Here is a 22,102-nt window from a genome sequence, read left to right as displayed (position 1 = left end):
GTGTGTAATGTAATGTAATTCTGAATATTGACCTGCCATATCCTAAAGGTGTGTAATATGCGCTCTGTTAGGATTTCACTTGCTGATTCGAGTAGTTGTCACCTGATCACTCACATGTGATTTGCAATGTGTGGTCATCTGCAGAATGACGTCTCCTCCTGTTCCTCTCAAATTGAAAATGATAACAATGAGAGACACAGGAGGAGACGTCATCAGCAGATGACCCCGAGTCTGCAAATCACTTGTGAGTGATTTCATTGGCAAATGAAATCCTAACAGTGTATATTACACATTTTGGGGGTTCGACCAGTCAATGTGCAGAATGTCAGACACAGGGGAGACATCGGTCAGTCCAGGGCAGCAGACCAGGGAGAAGCCATTGGGCACTGGCCTCCTGGGCTCCTCATCCTGGTGGCATCGTCCTCGGCCAGAGATAAAATGTGTTTTATCTGAACTGTGGAAGCATCAGAGTAAAATATACACGACTGCAATAATGGAGCCGGTGTCTGATTCCTTCCACTCTGGGGTCATGCAGGAGGAATCAGCTGTCAGATTCCTCACCTGGTAGCAAATAACAGCGGAGTCTCATATGTTACATGGCGTCACTGCTGTCTGCACATTACATGGAATGGTTTAGGGGATGTTCACACGGGGCATCTTTTATACCACAAATATGCAGTGTTTTGTCCCAAGAATGCACCAAAAATGCACCGCGGCAAAAAACATAAAAAAACGCAATGTGTTTTTGACACATTTTTACCGCGTTTTGCCTAATGCGGTTTTTAAGTCTAATCTATTGACTGGAAGGGCTGGCTCAAAAACGAAAACGCAAAACGAACTGACAGCTACATCTTCAAAAATGCAGCCAACAAAAGATGCCCAGTGTGGACAGCAAAAGAGAAATCCCATAGACTTTGCTGGGAGGAGGAAATGCTGCATATAGGGGCATCTTTGTGACCTCAAAAATGCTACAAAAGATGTCCTGTGTGAACTTAGCCTTAATGTTGTTATGAAGGCCATTCTATCAATGTAATGCATCGTCAGCAGCTGAGGTGTATTATGAGGTTCTGCAGCAGCTGAGTTGTGTATGATGAGGTCCTGCAGCAGCTGAGGTGTATTATCAGATTCTGCAGCAGCTGAGGTGTGTATGAGGAGGTCCTGCAGCAGCTGAGGTGTGTATTATGGGGTTCTGCAGCAGCTGAGATGTGTATTATGGGGTTCTGCAGCCGCTGAGTTGTATATTATGGGGTTCTGCAGCAGCTGAGATGTGTATTATGGGGTTCTGCAGCCGCTGAGTTGTGTATTATGGGGTTCTGTAGCAGCTGAGATGTGTAACATGGGGTTCTGCAGCAGCTGAGGTGTGTATTATGGGGTTCTGCAGCAGCTGAGGTGTGTATTATTGGGTTCTGCAGCAGCTGAGGTGTGTATTATGGGGTTCTGCAGCAGCTGAGGTGTGTATTATGGGGTTCTGCAGCTGCTGAGGTGTGTATTATGGGGTTCTGCAACAGCTGAGGTGTGTATTATGGGGTTCTGCAGCAGCTGAGGTGTGTATTATGGGGTTCTGCAGCAGCTGAGGTGTGTATTATGGGGTTCTGCAGCAGCTGAGATGTATATTATGGGGTTCTGCAGTAGCTGAGGTATGTATTATGGGGTTCTGCAGCAGCTGAGATGTGTATTATGGGGTTCTGCAGTAGCTGAGGTGTGTCTTATGGGGTTCTGAAGCAACTGAGGTGAATTATGAGATTTTGCAGCAGCTGAGATGTGTATAATGAGCTTCTATAGCATCTGAGGTGTTTATTTTGAGGTTCTGCAGCAGCTGAGGTGTGCATTATGAAGTTCTAGAGAATATTACATTATTCGGTGTGGATTTATCTTACAAATTTTCCAACAAAATTATTTGCAGCATTGCCAAATGGGGTGTGCCCAGTCTGGTTAATAAAGGGATTACAATATATATGCTGTAGTTCTTCCATACACAGGGCCCCTCCCTCATGGTGTGTATGTGGTGCTGCACCTCAGTCTGTTCAGGTCATTTTAGCTGAGAGGCAGCGACACATACACAGCGCCCCCCGTCCTTATGGTGTGTATGTGGTACTGCAGCTCAGTCTGTTCAGGTCATTGGAGCTGAGAGGCAGTGACACATATAACCTGAGGACTCTTTATTATGTAGAACACGGGGGAACACTATTCTCCTTAAGGAGACTTTGCAAGCCAGTCTGGCTGCCAAGAAAGGGGACTTACAGCTGCCACGCCCCTCTAGGAAATATTCAAATTGTCTCTCCAGTAAAGGAGACAAACTCTAGCACAGCGCCACCTATTGGAAGTAGCGATCCTAAAAGTCACAAGTGGATTTTTAACAATCCTTTGCAATATGACTCAGGATATATAAGCCAGATCAGAATCAGAATACTTCCAATAGGTGGCGCTGCTCCCTTACTCTCCTGCTGGAGAACTCTTCCTAACTGTTGTGTTGGCTCCTAACTCCCCCTTGTGGCTGCTCCTCCCCCGGATCCCTGTCACTAGTGGGTGGCTGCCCCCCGTGTTTGGAGACTGCGGTAAGACCCTACACTAGCCCTGTCCCAATTGGGGAGGGCAACCTAGTTGTTTATTTGAGTGTGTAAGTGGTGAAACTGGTACCGACCTCCTCTGGATCTGGGTTAAGCACTACACCTTAAATCAGGTGCAGTAGTCGGTGGCAACTGAAGTCTCAGGGGCGCCACATAAGGAATAGTGTAGTGGATTACTCTTATGAAATAGAAGCATTAATTATACAAAGGTGTACCATGTGGGAGACTATTTTCCTCTCAATGTGGGAGCCTATCAACGACATTTATGACTCTATATAAACATATAAATATGCATTTGCTTCCTATACAGACATACGTTGGGAAATCCTCCAGATGTTTACCTCTGACATACTCTGCATAGATGAACCCTTCCCGAGAGTCTGTTTCTCCACTCTTGCCCCTTTTCCTCTTAGTCAACATAGACTGTTAAGTCGGGTTCTTAGAACGTTTTTGCCATACGTCAATGGTTCAGTTGGGGCTTCCATCTAAAGGCCTACAAAACGGGATTCAGAAACATCTGACAATGGTGCCACTAACCTTAATGAAGCAGAAGTACTCTGTCTGACCTCATTTTGGGCAGTGTCCACCTTTTTTTGAGGTGGGCACAAAAATGCAGTCAACCACATTGCAGATATGCCAGAATCCTGTTTTTCAAGGCTTCACACGAAAGCTCCATGTGACCCACTGATGTGGCAAAAACAAGATGTACATAGCCTCACTAAAAAAAGTGACATCTTGAGTACTGCTGCCAAGAAACAACTGACAGAAGTAGCTTCTCCACCGGCAGAATTATTCACCGAGCTTCTTGAGCTCATGATTAAATCACAAATACAGTTAGTCTTGGGTATGCCACCTCACTGAGGAAAACTGAAAATGACTGGAAGACAGAGAAGCACAAATAGGGTCTTACCCAGGTGAGAGACAAGGAGTGCAACACCGTAACAGTGGCTCATCTTATCGGGTTGTGAGAGTCATAACCACTTGTAAGCATAAATGTGGCAAGGCTGCTGCAGCACCACGATGATTTAGACTGTAGAGCGGTAACAGTAGGGTTAATGCCCTGCTGCGGAGAAGAAAAAGACAAATACTATGTATCTTGAAAGTGATTTATTGGACAACGCAATTCGGAGATACCATCTCCTTCATCGGGTCTTACTCATGTGATGTGATTGTGACCTGATGAAGTGAGTCAGTGAGAGGTTATTATCGATGCTTTCTATGGAGTGGTTTATCTCATATCTGAGCTGGAGTCACAGCTACCTTGCTCATTGCTTCTGGATAATGTACTCCATGCTGCAGCTTCTGAAGGTGCACTGCATCAAGACAAAAGAGCAGGAATGACCTTGTGTGCTGTCTATGGGAAACACTACAGCAGCTAGTCACCACCCACTAGCTTAGAGACAAATAATGAAAGATCAAACCCGCAAAGGGAAAACTGGTGAAAAATGGCGGATTCTAGTTACAGAATGGCCAGAAATAGCCATGACAAATTATTCAGAATGACAGCCACACTTTCACTACTCCAAATCTGGCAATTTTGGTAAGCCGACTCTCATGTACACGCCTGTTCTTTTGCTTACCTGAAGTACTAAGGCTAGGGCCCCACTTTGCGTTTTTAACCTACGTTTCTGCAGCGTTTTGAGCTGCAGTGTTTTATGGCCAAATGGCTTACATTTTGTTTTTCCATGTTATCCTATGGAAATTGTGAAATTTCTTACCCCACTTTGCGTTTTAAAACGCTGTGTTTAATTTGCATATTTTGTAGCAAAAACCATGCGTTCAAAGAAGCAACATGTCAATTGTTTTTTGCCATTTTGGGTGTGTTTTGCTAACATTGAAGTCAATGAGAAATGGCAAAAACCAAGATTCCGGCAAATTCCTGCGTTTTTCCTGCTTTTCCAGTGCTGAAAACATGCCTTTTGGACTTCAAAATAATGATTTCATATGTCCCTTTACACACACACATAGTCCAACAATTAAAAATAAGATTTTCAATAAATTATTGCTATTTTTCCATTAAATATCATATTACCGCTATAATTTCATTAAATTAATCTATTTTCATTACTTTTTACAAAAATATAGATTTGTTTCTTTTTTTCCAATTTTTTCATTGAGTTTGACTATTTAAACTTTATTTAGCAGTGTCATCATGTTCAAGACGCATCTATCAAAACGCAGGTGAAAAAGCAGGTAAAAAGCGCTGAAAACGCATCTAAAAAGCGGTAAATACGCATGCGTTTTCAGTGCTAAATTTCTGAAAAAGGCAACTTTGGTCAAGTCAATTAAGCCCAAAACGTGCGTTTAGAACTGCAAGTAGGAGAACGCAAAGTGGGGCCCTAGCCTAAAACAAAAGCACTCCACTGAAATAAGTATGCTGCCATGTCACTCTATGTGCGGACTAATGTCTAACAAAGCAAACCCCTCATCCTCAGGGTTTAATATACTCATGGAAAAAAGGTACACTGTGGCCAAAAACAGCTTTAAAGTATGATAACCTATGACATTTTTTAATAAAATTTTTTATTGAATTTATTGAATGTTCCGGGCCACCTCTTTTCAAGTACTTTCATTTTTCACTGCTGTTTTAATATGATTTTAAGTGTTTGGGGTTTTTTTTCAAAAGATTCTGTTAGTTTTTTGTTTTTCTATATTTTGAATCAAGTAAATGGATGGTATGAAGTGACTTTTCTCAATTGTTAAACCCCTTAAATACTACCAATAAGCCTTTTTATGGTGGCCAGTAAAGGGATGTGTTCCTCAGCACTGCTTCTTTTTTTTTCTACAGCGGCGCTGTAGAATAAAATTGTGTTTTTAGTGTCTCTGAAATCTCCATGACAAAGCTGTTAACCTACACCTGGGCATGGAGGAAGATTGTGATGGGCTTATTACAGCGTTTATAGCCCTGCGGCTCCCAATTTCGACTCCCACATGTAATTTTGTAAAACGAGCTGCAGAGAACTGCTGGGTGATGTCCCAAAGTTAAAAAGCACATACATTAAAATAAAGTTTAAATTTTTTGTACACTCTATTTCTAACCCTAACTAGGAATAGAGCTAGGCTTTAAGGCTATAATAATAATATAGTTACATTTAAAAAAAATGATTATAAAATTAATAAAAAAATATTTTAACAATGTAAAACTTCTTATGTTTAAACATTTTATATCCGATATTTTTAACATTTTATGTCCGATTTTTTTTTAACATTCTGATTCTGATTCTGAATTTTCAACTGGACAATGACCCCAAACACACCTCCAGGCTGTTTAAGGGCTATTTGACTAAGAAGAAGAGTGATGGGGTGCTACGCCAGATGACCTGGCCTCCACAGTCACCAGACCTGAACCCAATCGAGATGGTTTGGGGTGAGCTGGACCGCAGAGCGAAGGCAAAGGGGCCAACAAGTGCTAAGCATCTCTGGGAACTCCTTAACCCCTTCCGCCCCCAGTCATTTTGCGTGTTTCCGCTTTGTTTTTTTTCCTCCCCTTCTTCCGAGAGCCGTAACTTTTTTATTTTTCCGTCAATCCATAAGTTTTACCATATAGTGTACTGGAAAACGGCAAAAAAATTCCAAGTGAAGAAAAATTGCAAAAAAAGTGTGATCGCACTCTAGTTTTTGGGATATTTTATTCACTGTATTCACTATATGGTAAAACTGATGTTTCACTGTGATGCCTGAGGTCGGTGCAAGTTTGTAGACACCAAACATGAATAGGTTTACTTGTATTTAAGGGGTTAAAAAAATTCACAAGCGTGTCCAAAAAAAAGTGGCGCACGTCTTACGCCATTTTCCAAAACCCATAGCGTTCTCATTTTTCTTGATCTATGGCTCAGTGATGAGTTATTTTTTGCGTCTCGAGCTGACGTTTTTAATGGTACCATTTTTGCGCAGATGTTACGTTTTGATCGCCTGTTATTGCATTTTGCGCAAAATTTGCGGCAACCAAAAAACGTAATGTTGGTGTTTAGAATATTTTGCCGCTATGCCATTTACCAATCAGATTAATTGATTTTATATTTTGATAGATCGGGCAATTATGAACGCGGCGATACCAAATATGTGTATATTTTTTATTTTTTAAACCCTTTCATTATCAATGGGGTGAAAGGGGGGTGATTTGAACTTTTAGGTTTTTTTATTTTTTTTTAATTTTTAAAACTTTTTTTAACTTTTTTTTTTTTATTTTACTAGTCCCCCTAGGGGGCTATAGCGATCAGCAATCCGATCGCTCTGCACTATCTGCAGATCTCAGCTACACAGCTGAGAACTGCAGATATGGTGATTAACTTTCAATGCCGGCTGTATTCCGGCATTGAAAGGAAGTGACTCATGTTAGCTACAGGCGTCATCACATGACCCTGTGCTACCATGGCAACCACCGAAAGTCACGTGATCATGTCACGTGACTTCCAATGGGGGAAGGGTAAGTCATTGTAATGGCGGTGCGAATATACATCTCGCTGCCAGATTTTGGCAGCGAGATGTAAGGGGTTAATAATCGCGGGTGGAAGCGATTCCACCTGCAACTAGCAGGCACACATGTCAGCTGTTGAAAACAGCTGATATGTGCGCGGATTGCCGCGACCTGCCCACGGCAGGGGGCGGGGATTAACCATACACGATCCATGACGTACCCAGTACGTCATGGGTCGTTAAGGGGTTAAAGACTGTTGGAAGAGCATTTCCGGTGACTACCTCTTGAAGCTCATCAAGAGAATGCCAAGAGTGTGCAAAGCAGTAATCAAAGCAAAAGGTGGCCACTTTGAAGATCCTAGAATATAAGACATATTTTCAGTTGTTTCACACTTTTTTGTTAAGTATTTCATTCCACGTGTTAATTCATAGTTTTGATGCCTTCTATGTGAATCTAAAATTTTCAGAGTCATGAAAATAAAGAAAACTCTTTGAATGAGAAGGTGTGTCCAAACTTTTGGTCTGTACTGTATGTAATTTCATTCTTCTTTATTCATACTGAAGAAACACAGATGGCACACTCATGTAAAACACACCGGTGCCAGTTTTTCATGTATGGTTTTTATACGAACATGTGAATGAAGGCCGCTTTACACGCTACGACATCGCTAAAGCGTCACGGAATTTGTGACGCACATCCGGCCGCGTTAGCGATGTCGTTGTGTGTGACACTTATGAGCGATTTTGAATTGTCGCAAAAACGTTCAAAATCGCTAATCGGTGACATGCCCCCCATATCCCAATTATCGTTGCTGCTGCAGGTACGATGTTGTTCGTCGTTCCTGCGGCAGCACACATCACTATGTGTGACACCGCAGGAACGAGCCGCTCATCTCTGCCCCTCCGCTTCTATTGAGCGGCCGCTTAGTGACGTCGCTGTGACGCCGAACGAACCGCCCCCCTTAGAAAAGAGGCGGTTCGCCGGTCACAGCGACGTCGCAGGGCAGGTAAGTAGTGTGAAGGGTCTGCACGATTTTGTGCGCCACGGGCAGCGATTTGCCCGTGACGCACAAACGATGAGGGCGGGTACGCACGCTAGCGATCTCGCTAGCGAGATCGCAGCGTGTAAAACGGCCTTAAGACCTAAATGTATTCCGGAAGGTCAGAGTTAGGGGTGCTTCACACATAGCGAGATCACTACCGAAATCGCTGCTACGTCACGGTTTTGGTGACGCAACAGTGACCTCATTAGCGATCTCGCTGTGTGTGACACTGAGCAGCGATCTGGCCCCTGCTGTGAGATCGCTGCTCGTTACACACAGCCCTGGTTCGTTTTCTTCAAAGGCGCTCTCCCGCTGTGACGCACACATCGCTGTGTGTGACAGCGAGAGAGCGACGAAATGAAGCGAGCAGGGAGCAGGAGCCGGCATCTGGCAGCTGCGGTAAGCTGCAACCAAGATAAACATCGGGTAACCAAGGGAAGCCCTTTCCCTGGTTACCCGATATTTACCTTCGTTACCAGGCTCCGCCGCTCTCACGCTGCCAGTGCCGGCTCCCTGCCCTCTGCACATGTAGCTGCAGTACACACCAGGTAATTAACCCGATGTGTACTGTAGCTAGGAGTGCAGGGAGCCAGCGCTAAGCAGTGTGCGCGGCTCCCTGCTCTCTGCACGTGTAGCTGCAGTACACATCGGGTTAATTAACCCGATGTGTACTGTAGCTAGGAGAGCAAGGAACTAGCGCTAAGCAGTGTGCGCGGCTCCCTGCTCTCTGCACATGTAGCTGCAGTACACATCGGGTTAATTAACCCGATGTGTACTGTAGCTAGGAGAGCAAGGAGCCAGCGCTAAGCAGTGTGCGCGGCTCCCTGCTCTCTGCACATGTAGCGACGTTATGATCGCTGCTGCATCGCTGTGTTTGACAGCTAAGCAGCGATCATAACAGCGACTTACAAGGTCGCTGTTACGTCACAGAAAATGGTGACGTAACAGCGACGTCGTTGTCGCTGTCGCTATGTGTGAACCCAGCCTTAGTCCTGGAAGTAAGCTCTGAATATAAACAATCCCAATGGGGGATGAAGGATAGCTCAAAATTGAAAATAAAGATAACAGGGCATGCTTGAGATTACTATAGGGACAGTAAATTTTATTCTTGTTGCCAAAAAACCCTTTAAGGTTTACATACAAGGGAATGAATTAAAAATCCACCACCCTAAACAATAATTGATCAATATTATGCCAAATATTATTCTACAGCACAACCACATATCTCTTAACAATCACAGAAATAGTATCATATCTTTGAATGCCATTTTCTTCTGTATTAGGCCGACGTTCTCATGTGTGCTTCAAACAGACATCACTGAATGAAACACGATCATATAATGGACTCATTCATTGAAATGTATTATTTTGGTCAATAAATTAAACTAAACTTGGATATGTCTGTGCAGGGCAGATCAAAGTGCGCCTGTGCAGGGCAGATCAAAGTGCGCCTGCGCAAGACTGCAATGCCGGCCTGTATAGATGATGTAGGACGTGTCATCCACATGTGGCTGAGAAGAAGGAGGACGGTGATCGCAGCAGAGAGGAGGCACCAGACCCAAGTGCAGCGACACCCATGTTATCAGACCGCCCCCTAAGTGAGTATAACAAAGGTGTTTTTTACGTTATACAGAGCGGCCTGGGCTCTTATATACAGTATTCTAGAATGCTGTATATAAGGGCTTATTGGTGGTGGCCGCAGCTTACAAGGGGCTAATGTGGTGACAGGTTCCCTTTAACCTGTTAGTAGTTAAAAATGAACTTTACTTCTCCAGGGGCCAAAGGCTTTCAGTCATAGGTAAAAAAAAGTTTTAAAAAAAATGGTAAAAGTCTAACAAACAAAAAATAAAGAACAAAAAAAATAATAAAAATTATACCAATAAATACATTTATTTATGTAAACACAAATCTAAACAAAAAAAGTACACATATTTGGTATCGTTGCATTAGTAATGACCCGCTCTATACAACTGTCACACTAGTTAAACCCTTCAGTGAACACTGTAAAAATAAATAAAAAACATGGCAAAAAATGTTGTTTTTTACCAGATTACTCAAAAAAATGGAATGGAGTGCTCAGGAGAAATTGCACAACAAATTGTACGGTGTATTCTCTCCTTTTACCCTAGTGAAAATTAAAAATTTGGAGCTAAACAATACTTTTGTGGGAAAAATGTAATTTATTTTTAAGGGTCAACGTATACAATTCTGTCAAGCATCTGGGGTTCAAAGTGTTCACTATCATCTACATAAATTCCTTGAGTGGTCTAGTTTGCAAACTGGAGTCACTTGTGGGGGGTTTCCACTGTTTAGGTACATTCGGGGCTCTGCAAATGCAACATGGCGTCCGCTATGGATTCCAGCCGATTTAGAGTTCCAAAAGTCAAATGATGCTCCTTCACTTACAAGCCCAGCTGTGTGCGTGTGATGCCCTGGGCAGGCCAGGGGTCACAGGTCATGACACCACCACACACCCCACATTCCCTGCAGGAACACCAAGGTCAGAACACAAAACCCTTGTTGCCTTCCTCCAGGGGCTGATGTCCACACCAGGGGGTGGGCCAGGCGGTTGGCTCCGCCCACCGAGGAGTTCACAGCCCTGGAGGCGGGAAAACCAGGAGATTAGAGAGAGATGAGGTAGAGAGTTGAAGTGAAGTGGTACCAACAACCGTATTTAGGTGCAGGAAAGAGACAGTCACCGCTAACTTGCAGGGAACATCAACACCGCAGCCATCCGAGGGAGCCGTCCAACCAGCCGCTTGTTTACCGTGAACTGTGTCATCATCCTTGGGCTGAGTGAGTACCTCCGTGCCGTGCGGCACAGCGCTGCCCCTGCACCCCAACAGGCCCCATAACCCGCCTGTCAACCATCCTAACTCTCCATCATCGGGCCCCGGGACCACCAACCCCCCTACCCACGGAGGGGGGAACTAACAACTTTGCTGCTCCCTGTCACCGCTCCCGGGATCCCCATACAGAGCAGCGGTGGTGTCCACACAATCACCACAACCGTGGGTGGCGTCATGGACAATAAATCCCCAAAACCAATCCCCCTTTCACTCACGGGCGAGGAGCGCCGCTCGAGTCCCTGGGATCCGGCACATCGCTCGAGCCACCGAGCAGCAGAGGCCGCAGCAGCAGCGGCAGCCGGACCCAATCAGAGGGAGAGCGCAGCGTCCCCTCCTCCGCCCGCGACAACTTGGCGTCACGAATAGGATCTTACCGCTCTGCCGTCTGGTAGAGGTGTGCCTTGTTACCGCCGGAGGTGTCCGGCCGAAAAATTTCAGAAGCCGCCATCTTTGGCGCGAAAAGTACACGCTCGAGCGTCTTCTCAAGTAGTCGAGGCGCGAAGGCCAAAACCCCGCCCAGATAGAGGAGGGGCCGGAAAAAGGCTAAGGGGGACGAAATGGCGACTGGTCGCATGTAGCCGCGGCTATAAAAGCAGGGACGCCAGGACTCTGCAGCGATATTGGGTTCCTGGAAGACCTCGTCACCAAGATGCATAACCCAACTCCCAATGAGGAAGCCCACGCGCCTGGCACGGCGACGTGGTTGAGGGACCGGACCGTCCCGCTGAGTAACCATCTGCAAGCCCACATGCAACTCCTCCTGGAGGAGTGGGAGACCGACATGGCGGACGTGGTGGCTGCTATGCGGAGACGCGAGGTGGAAGAGGATTTGGAGGAGCGGGTAAGAGACCCACGCCCCTGTATTCCCGAGGGATCGGCCATTGAAGCTGAGGAGCCCGGCCTGCCTCCGCTCACCCTGCCTCTCGCCCCGCTACCCGTGTTAGCTGCTGCCGCTCTGCCACTAGGCCCGCTGCCTGCCCAACCGGTAGCGATACCCTGCCAACCCGCCCCGGCGGACCAACCGGCTGCAGACGCTCAGGGCGTCCCCGAACCGCTCCCAGGGGAACCGCTAGGACCGCGGCCCCTTAATAGAAATGTGCCAGAAGTCCCGGCGGTGATTGCGCCAGACCCCGAGCCCGGGACCGTAGCATGTATGAAGGCCCGGGTGATTGCGTTCCACCAAAGCCAACAGGATCAGCTCTTCCGGATGATGAAGCAGTGGACCAACGAGGTGGAGATGCTGATTGCAACTGCCCCGATGTACGGGAGGGGAACAGATGTAACCGAGTCGACTGGTGACCCACGTCCCTATGTCCTCCCTGGACCGCCCGCTGCGGCTGAGGGGCCCAGCCTAGTCTCGACCTGTGCATCACCCTTGCCGTTCCTTATGGGGCGCTCCAGTGTAAACTCACCTGACCTGCTGCCCCGTGCTACTGCAGAGGGATCTGATGTGCTGGATGCTGGAGGCCAGGAGGCTTCGGCAGCTAGCGGCAACCCGCCTGACGCAGGACCAATTGTTGATGACTCCGGCCCCGGCACCGAGCCCACTGCTGAGTTTGAGGGGGCAAGTGAGCATCCCCGCTATGAAGGAGACCCAGTGATTTTCTACACCCCGCGCACCGGTGGGAATGGGTACCGGGCACCCCTGTCACAGCAGGCATGTCAGTGCATGTTTGATATGCTGGTGGCGGAGGATGGATCCGCCTCAGCTGAAGAATCAGAGTAAGGCAGCGGAGCACCGTTGCACAGTCCCCGTTGGGACCACCTATGTGTGTTTGAAAGTTCTGAAAGTTCTTGAAAATGAAAGTAAATGATTACCGAACAGTAACCTGATTGTCAGCACCGTGATTGAACCGGCCGTTGCTGGCACCGTTGTCCCCGTGGGGACCATCCACATTTTATGCATAGGGAACTCTCTATGAACAGGCCCGAGAACTTGCAGGGCAACCACAAACGTTAAGTGGCATGTAAATAAAATGTGTTTGTTGCAGCTAACCGTTACCGCCTCCGGAGAGGCAGGTTGGAGGGAGGGCCCGCAGTGGAGCAGGCTGGGGCCCAGCCACCACCGGAACTGGTGGCTACCCTCTGGAGGGGAAGGACAGATCCCGCTCGGGTGATTTGGTTCAGGACTGGGGTCAAGGGGTGCTGCCTGTTTCTTAGAGGCAGCATCAGGGCCAGGTTACTTGGGTGGGAGAGAGCGGCAGCAGCAACCGTTTAAAATGATACCGTAACGTTTAAGAAAAAGTGCCTCCCGCTGTGGGATGATGTTACTATATTTGTATGTCTTGTTTTTCTTATCTTTTTTCAGAAAAATAAAACCGGTGTTGGACGGGCAGCCCGAGGATGGTCTGCGTTTTGCTAAGGGGGAATGTGACGCCCTGGGCAAGCCAGGGGTCACAGGTCATGACACCACCACACACCCCACATTCCCTGCAGGAACACCAAGGTCAGAACACAAAACCCTTGTTGCCTTCCTCCAGGGGCTGATGTCCACACCAGGGGGTGGGCCAGGCGGTTGGCTCCGCCCACCGAGGAGTTCACAGCCCTGGAGGCGGGAAAACCAGGAGATTAGAGAGAGATGAGGTAGAGAGTTGAAGTGAAGTGATAGAGGAGCAAGAGAGAGGCGTTAAGGTGGAAGAGAAAGTGACAGTTAAGATCCTGAAGTTGGTCCGGGTGTGTGACCCGGACTGAGACAGCAAGGTTGGCAGACGGTGGTGACCGTTTGCAGGAGAGGCTGATCGGAGGTTGCCGAAAGGACCGTGGACGGGTGGTGGCCCGGCGGTACCGGAGCGGTATACGAAGAGAAGCCAGCACCATTGGCAGGGGCCTTTCGGATCCCGGCAAGGCTAGGAGTCGCCGTGAATTTGCCAAATCCGTCAGTGAAGGGGACCTCCGGGGTCTCCCAACAGCCAAAGTCCCGATTGAAGGCAACCGTCCAACCATATTGGAGAGACACCGCCACCGCCAAGGCACCAGTTTCTCAGTGTCAGCGCTTGCGGGCAAAAGAGGGGCTCCTCCGGCTCATATCCAAGCTGGGGAGTGGGTTACCGGTGGGAATCCATCGCTACCAACAACCGTATTTAGGTGCAGGAAAGAGACAGTCACCGCTAACTTGCAGGGAACATCAACACCGCAGCCATCCGAGGGAGCCGTTCAACCAGCCGCTTGTTTACCGTGAACTGTGTCATCATCCTTGGGCTGAGTGAGTACCCCCGTGCCGCGCGGCACAGCGCTGCCCCTGCGCCCCTGCACCCCAACAGGCCCCATAACCCGCCTGTCAACCATCCTAACTCTCCATCATCGGGCCCCCGGGACCACCAACCCACGGAGGGGAGAACTAACAACTTTGCTGCTCCCTGTCACCGCTCCCGGGATCCCCATACAGAGCAGCGGTGGTGTCCTTCACACAATCACCACAACCGTGGGTGGCGTCACGGACAATAAATCCCCAAAACCAATCCCCCTTTCACTCACGGGCGAGGAGCGCCGCTCGAGTCCCCGGGATCCGGCACATCGCTCGAGCCACCGAGCAGCAGAGGCCGCAGCGGCAGCCGGACCCGAGCAGAGGGAGAGCGCAGCGTCCCCTCCTCCGCCCGCGACATGCGCAAACAGTATTTTTACACCACATATGAGATATTAGCGTACTCAGGTGAAATTGCACTACAAATTTTATTCTGCATTTTTTTCTGTTACCCTAGTGGAAATAAAAAAATTTCACCTAATACAATCATTTTGTGGGAAAACTGTATTTTTCCATTTTCACGACTTATAGAAATTCTGTAAAGCGCCCAGGGGTTTAAGGTGCTCCACACACATCTACATAAATTCCTTGAGGGGTCTAGTTTCCAAAATGAAGTCACCTGTGGTAGGTTTCCACTACTTAGGCACAACAAAAGCTCTACAAACATGATATAGTGTCAGCTATTCTAGCTGATTTTGCGTTCAAAAAGTCAAATGGCACTCCTTCCCTTCCAAGACCCGGCGTGTGCCCAAAAAGTAGTTTTTCACAACACGTATCAACGTACTCAGCAGAAATTGCACAACAAATTTTGTGGATCATTTTCTACCGTAACCCTTGTGAAAATGCAAATTTTCGGGCTAAAGTAACATTTTTGTGGGAAAAACTAAAATTTTAATTTTTCCTTTCCAAACTGCTTTAATTCCTGTGAAGCATCTGAAGGGTTAATAAACTTCTTGGATGAGGTTTTGAGCAGTTTGAGGGGTGCAGTTTTTAGAATGGTATCACTTTTGGGGTTTTTTTGTTACCTAGGCCTCTCAAAATCACTTCAAATGTGATGTGGTCCCTAACAAAATGGTTTTGTAAATTTTGTTGGAAAAATTAGAAACTTTTAACCCTTCTAATTTCTTAACAAATAAAATTATGTTTCAGAAATGTTGCTGATGTAAAGTAGACACGTGGGAAATGTTATTTATTTTTTTCTGTGACATAACTCTAGTTTAAGGGCTTAAAAATTAAAAGCTTGAAAATTGCAAAATTTTCAAAAATGTTCAGGGTGAAGGGGTTAAAATGTCAATTACGCTTTAAACTTAAAGTGACCCTGATAGCTGGTACATGCTATACCAATCTGTGGGCAGCACATGTACTAGGCACTGGTTGTATTATCTCAGCTAGGTACGTTAGGCACAGAAACCCATGCAGTGTTTCACAGAAGAATATACTTTACACCTACGCACGTAACAGAAACCTACACTACTGTGCGATCTTGGTCTTGATCTTGACACGGATCTTCATCCGTGGATGGGGCAGCAAATACCAGCTGTCAGGTTCACTTTAAAAAATGTTCTTAAATGTATAGTATATTAACTGTTGTGACCCAAACATGTCATATTACTTTTATTTAAAACTACAGTCTTACTGATATGTCCTTGGCCGTGTATGTCCCGTTACCACGGGTTCCTGCGGCGAGCCCGTGGTAATCCCCACACATGTCTGCTGATTTGATCAGCAGACATGTTAGGCTAACAGATCTCGAAGACCTACCCATGTCTTTTAACCCCTTAGATCACGCTGTTAAACTTTGCGTAATCTAATGCACTCCAGAGGGCATCGTGCCATTCCCCGCCGCCATTCGTGGCACCATGGAGCAATCACAGGGAGAAAATGGATTGTCAGATGATGACCCATTTCACTGTCATGACTGTTCCTGTAAATGCTGGCAGAGTGCACGCCTAGATGAATTCCTTAACTAGTTACCATTCCAATATGGGGTCACTTGTGGAGGTTTCCGCTGATTTCGCACCTCAGGGCCTCGGCTAATGGAGCGCACAATCTATTGAATGGAATCTGCGTCCTAACAGCCTAGTCGTGCTACTTCCCATCCAATCCCCACTATGTGCTCAAACTGTAGTGTACAGCCAAATATGGGGTACTGCCACATTCTGTAAAAACTGCATAACAAATTGTCCTGTCCATTTTCTCTTATTACCGCTCATGTAAATTATAAATTTGATGCTAAAAAGGATTTTAGTGGGAAAAATGTCTTTTTTTTCGCATCTCAATGTTATAATGTTCACAAGGTTTTGTGAATCACCCATAGGTAAAAAATTCTTAGTAATTCATTGAGGAGTCTGGTTTCCAAAATTGGGTCACTTGTGTGGAGGTTTGCTGTTTAGGCACGACAGAAGCTCTATTCCAGTCCAAGCTATTCTACCTATCTAATAATCCAATCTACTCCAGCAAAATTTACATTTCAAATATTAAATGTCGCTGTCACACACAGTGTCTGGCTCAAAACTCGCCGAGTGTCAGGACTCCATCTGATGCTGTTCACATAGCAGAGTCGGACACTCCACACAATACTGCTTTTAAGTTGCACAAACAGGCTCGGGCATCGACCAGCTGTGCTTTTGTTGGTAATTGGGCTTGCAGGAGTTAATTTCTGCTACCCTGTTGATTACTGCGTGAGCCACATGTTGCAGGAGACCTACCATAGTCACCCTTTTTAAGATGGTGGTGCCTGTTTTCCCATGCCGATGATCGTTTTTGCGATCCCGGTATTTGTGCATTGATATCCTGCTGCTAGTGAACTCATTATTTCCTCCCTTCCTTTAGCTTCCTCCTGATCACATAATGACTATACCTCTGGCAGTGATTACTGTGATGCTGGAGTCACACTTGCGTGTCACTCGTGCGAGTATCGGATCGCACTGCCCGGACCGGCTGGCTTCTCTTCTGCCAGGAGCTGCTCCACTGTATGTATTTCATTGATGCTGGCCCGCTCCCATAAGGAGAACCGCGGCCGGTCCGATCATTGCGATCCGATACTCGCACGAGTCACACACAAGTGTGACCCCCTACCTGAGTCCGAGAGTTTGGTTTTTACCCTGTCTGTTTATTTGTGTGGGATTAATCACTCCTGTCCCGACCCTCTCCTGGGTAGAAGGGGGGTGACCACTAGACCAGGGTTGTTCAGGAGCTAGGGTTAGAAAGGCGGCCCAAACATCGCTACCATCAGACGTATCTTTAGGATCAGGGTCAGTTAGGGTTCCCCTAGCCTGAGATCCAGTTTATTCTCCCCTGTTCCTAGTGATCCTGTCACACCCCGTGACAGTCGCTTCTTCCCTTCCAATTCCTGCCTTTTGCTCCAAACAGAATTTTTTTTCTACATGTGGGGTAGCGCCACATTCAGAACAAAGTGGTTTCCAAACTGTAGGGACCACTTTTTTTGAGTTACCGGTGGCATTTTTTGACATTTTTTTGACGGTGAGTTTTTTTGACATGCCCCCTGGGCTGTCCAGATCACAGCAGAGGGAGGAGATCAGTGCCATCTTTGTGGAGCTCCCAGTGTATGCTGTGTGCCCCTGTCACTTGGGATGAGTACCGGCGCTTCCCTCCCCCTGCTGCTCTCTCCACTGCCGCCACACACCCCGGCCGCCGCTCCGCTCGCTGTTGTGTGCTCACCTCGGGCCTCCGCTGCTCAGCTCAGCTGAGCACAGTATACTGAGGAGCGCAGTATACATGGTCATGCATGGCATGCAGCAGAGCATTGTGGGTGTGCATGCAGCAGAGCATTACGAGCATTGCGAGCTTTCATGCATGCAGCAGAGCATTGCAGGCATGCATACGTCAGAGCATTGCAGGCGTCCGTGCATGCGGCCGAGCATTGCAGGCATGCGTGCAACAAAGCATTGCGTGCGTGCACCAGATCATTGCAGATGTGCGTGCGGCAGAGCATTGCAGGCGTGCATGTGGCAGAGCATTGCAGCCGTGCATGCGACAGAGCATTGCAGACAGGCGTGCATGCAGCAGAGCATAGCGGGATGGGCGTGCATGCAGCAAAGCATTGCAGGTGGGCGTGCATGCAGCAGAGCATTGCGGAATGCGCGTGCATGCAGCAAAGCATTGAAGGTGGGCATGCTGCAGAGCACTACAGGCGGACGTACATGTGGCAGAGCATTGCTGCACTGGGGCGTGCAGAGCGCTATGTGGGGAGCACTATGCAGCTGTCCTAGGTGACTTTTAGACATATTAGGATCATTTTGTGGTCACCGTCAAAATGGCTCCACACTATGATCCTAAACTTTATCTTCTCTTATCCTTTTGTAAACACCCACATTAGTAGGTGGAGGTGACATCACACACAGGAGAGCAGATTCCGCCCACTTTTACTGCAGCTGTAATGTGAGCTAGCTCTACAGTAGCGCTGCAGCAGGATTTCAGCAGCTGCTCCCCCTAGTGTTTAAGAGTGGAAAATATCAAACTTCTTTTTTTTTTATATATATATATTTTGCATTAAAAATAAATAATAATATTTAAACAAAACATTAAAACATTAATACTTAACATTTTTTCAGTTATTGAATTTTATTTTTTTTGGGACGACACCTTCCCCCTTTAAGGTGCCTGCAATCTATTTCTGCCCAATTTGTGTTCCAAAATCAAGTGATGCCCCTTACCTTCCAATCCATGCTGTTTGTCCAAACAGAGGTTTCTGACCCCATGTGGGGTATCAGAGCGCTCAGAAGAAACTGGGTGACAAATTGTGGGGTCCATTTATTCAAGTTATTCCTTGTAAAAGTGAAAATATTGGTGGGAAGCAACATTTTAGAGGGAAAATTCCTTTTTTTTTTTCATTCCACTTTGCTGAAGCCAAAATTTGGCTTGGTCATTAAGGGTTTAAAGCTGACAAGGTGCAGCCCCTGTGCTTGTTTGATGGCAGGGCGGGCCAGGCGGAGTCAGCACGTGATGATTTGGAGGATATAAATCTTTGTAGATGGACGTCTAAACAAACAAGCAGATTCTGGAGCAGAGAGAGCAAGGATCTTCTTTATTGGATAGTTATCAGAAACACAACGCGTTTCAGGGCGGCATCTTATCAAGTGATAGCGATACATCGGTTATTTCTCTATCACCTGATAAAGCAGCCCTTGAGCGCTGTGTATCTCTGTCACTTGATAAGATGCCGCCCTGAAACGCGTTGTGTTTCCGATAAATATCCAATAAAGAAGATTCTTACTCGCTCTGCGTCAGGATCTGTCTGTTTACCACCACACAGTATCTCCAGATGGTAGTACCGCATAGTATAATGCCATCACACAGTATCTCCAGATGGTAGTACCGCATAGTATAATGCCATCACACAGTATCTCCAGATGGTAGTACCGCATAGTATAATGCCATCACACAGTATCTCCAGATGGTAATGCCACATAGTATAATACCACCACACAGTATCTCCAGATGGTAGTACCGCATAGTATAATGCCATCACACAGTATCTCCAGATGGTAGTACCGCATAGTATAATGCCATCACACAGTACCTCCAGATGGTAGTACCGCATAGTATAATGCCATCACACAGTACCTCCAGATGGTAGTACCGCATAGTATAATGCCATCACACAGTACCTCCAGATGGTAGTACCGCATAGTATAATGCCATCACACAGTACCTCCAGAGAGCAGTGGCACAAAGTATAATGCCATCACACAGTACCTGCAGAAGGTAGAGACAAATAGTATAATGCCATCACACAGTACCTTCAGATGGTAGTACCGCATAGTATAATGCCATCACACAGTACCTCCAGATAGTAATGCCACATAGTATAATGCCATCACACAGTACCTCCAGATGGTAGTACCGCATAGTATAATACCATCACACAGTACCTGCAGAAGGTAGTACCGCATAGTATAATACCATCACACAGTACCCCCAGACAGTAGTGTCACATAATATAATGCCATCACACATTACCTTCAGAGGGTAGAGGCAAATAGTATACCATCACACAGTACCTCCAGATGGTAGCAGCGCATAGTATAATACCATCACACAGTACCTCCAGATGGTAGCAGCGCATAATATAATGCCATCACACAGTGCCTCCAGATTACCGTGCCACATAGTATAATACCATCACACAGTACCTCCAGATGGTAGTGCCACATAATATAATGCTTTTACACATCACCTCCAGAAGGTAGAGACAAATAGTATAATGCCATCACAAAGTACCTCTAGATAGTAGCAGCACATAGTATAATGCCATTACACATTACCTCCAGATGAGAGTGCCATATAGCATCATGTCATCACACAGTACCTCGATGGTAGTGCACATAGTATAATGCCATTACACAGTACCTCCAGATGAGAGTGCCATATAGCATCATGTTATCACACAGTACCTCGATGGTAGTGCACATAGTATAATGCCATTACACAGTACCTCCAGATGAGAGTGCCATATAGCATCATGTTATCACACAGTACCTCGATGGTAGTGCACATAGTATAATGCCATTACACAGTACCTCCAGATGAGAGTGCCATATAGCATCATGTTATCACACAGTACCTCGATGGTAGTGCACATAGTATAATGCCATTACACAGTACCTCCAGATGAGAGTGCCATATAGCATCATGTCATCACACAGTACCTCGATGGTAGTGCACATAGTATAATGCCATCACACAGTATCTCCAGATGGTAGCAGCACATATTGTATACACAGTGTAAGGTAACACATATAAGTACCCTCCAAAGTGCCACATCCCACCATATTGTATATACAGTATTTTGGTATTGCTCACACATTAGTACAGATATCACAGCCTCACATGTATCATTCCCCATAACTATGCTGGGGTCCGGTGGTTGCCCGGGACAGTCTATCAGGCCCTGGCCACACACCATGCTGAGGCCATCACACCCCAGGGACATAGCAGGTGTCACACAGGATCCGGACACTCCCAGTGATCAGTTCTCAGGGACTCCCGAGCATATTGTATGCCCCTGGAGCCAGACTCATGTGCCCGCAGCACCCACACTCACTCTCTGGGCGTCTGCCCCATTGCCGAGCTCAGCCGATGCCCGGACTCCTTCTTCCTGGCTTGTTTAGAGGACATGGCTGCAGCTCCGGACCTCTGTGCGCCACTACAGACTGGACAGAGCGCCGCGTCCTTTGGTTGCTAGGAGACGAGGTCTGCGCGTCCATGGGGCGGGAGCGCGCACTGAATCTCGCCGGTCGCGTCCCTTATCTAATAGCACAGTAGTCTGTCTTCCGCCTGGTGCTATTTTTTCTGGAATAGGCGCAGACCCGCGACTTTTCTTTGAAATCCCCCTTACATTTATTACCTTATAATGCTGCCTCTAAAATGGCCCACAGAGCTGCATCACTACGTGTAATATGTGTAACATGCTGAATCCTGATATTGTGTGCTGGGGTACACAGGAGGGCCCCTGTAAGGACAGTATGGGCCCAGCCCAAGGCCGCCTCTCTTGGGGGTGGAGTAGCCCCTTCAATATTGGGCCCCCTGGGGATATACTAAAAAGAATGATGAAAAGGAATAAATCAAAAGAATGAAGATAATAACTTATTAGGTGTATATTATGTAGATGTATAAAAGGTTTCTTGGGCAAGTTAGACATGAAATGAACATGAAATATCTGTAGATAATAATAGAATGAACGCATATGGCATATAACCATTTTCCTGTAATCTACAGATATTTCATGATCATTCCACACCTATAATGCTCAGGTAACATAATACACACCAGGTTATATGGCATATGCCTTCATTCTCCTATTATCTACAGATATTTCATGATCATTCCACACCTATAATGCTCAGGTAACATAATACACACCAGGTTATATGGCATATGCCTTCATTCTCCTATTATCTACAGATATTTCATGATCATTCCACACCTATAATGCTCAGGTAACATAATACACACCTGGTTATA

The 22,102-nt window shown here is 46.6% G+C and overlaps 1 protein-coding gene across 1 annotated transcript in view; it reads right to left on the bottom strand.

The window, feature by feature from the left end:
- Window positions 1–21,285, bottom strand: part of ADGB (androglobin) — a 499,062-nt gene extending 477,777 nt beyond the window's left edge. The window contains exon 1 of the mRNA XM_075339549.1: window positions 21,183–21,285. Coding sequence (XP_075195664.1) covers window positions 21,183–21,256 — 74 coding nt within the window. The 5' untranslated portion in view covers window positions 21,257–21,285. The remainder of the gene's footprint in view (window positions 1–21,182) is intronic.
- Between the last annotated feature and the right edge of the window lie 817 nt (window positions 21,286–22,102).

This window comes from Anomaloglossus baeobatrachus, chromosome 3, assembly GCF_048569485.1.
Source record: "Anomaloglossus baeobatrachus isolate aAnoBae1 chromosome 3, aAnoBae1.hap1, whole genome shotgun sequence".
In the NCBI taxonomy this organism is placed as follows: domain Eukaryota; kingdom Metazoa; phylum Chordata; class Amphibia; order Anura; family Aromobatidae; genus Anomaloglossus; species Anomaloglossus baeobatrachus.
Note: the sequence above shows the minus strand (reverse complement) of the source record. Positions and strands in the feature narration are given on the sequence as shown.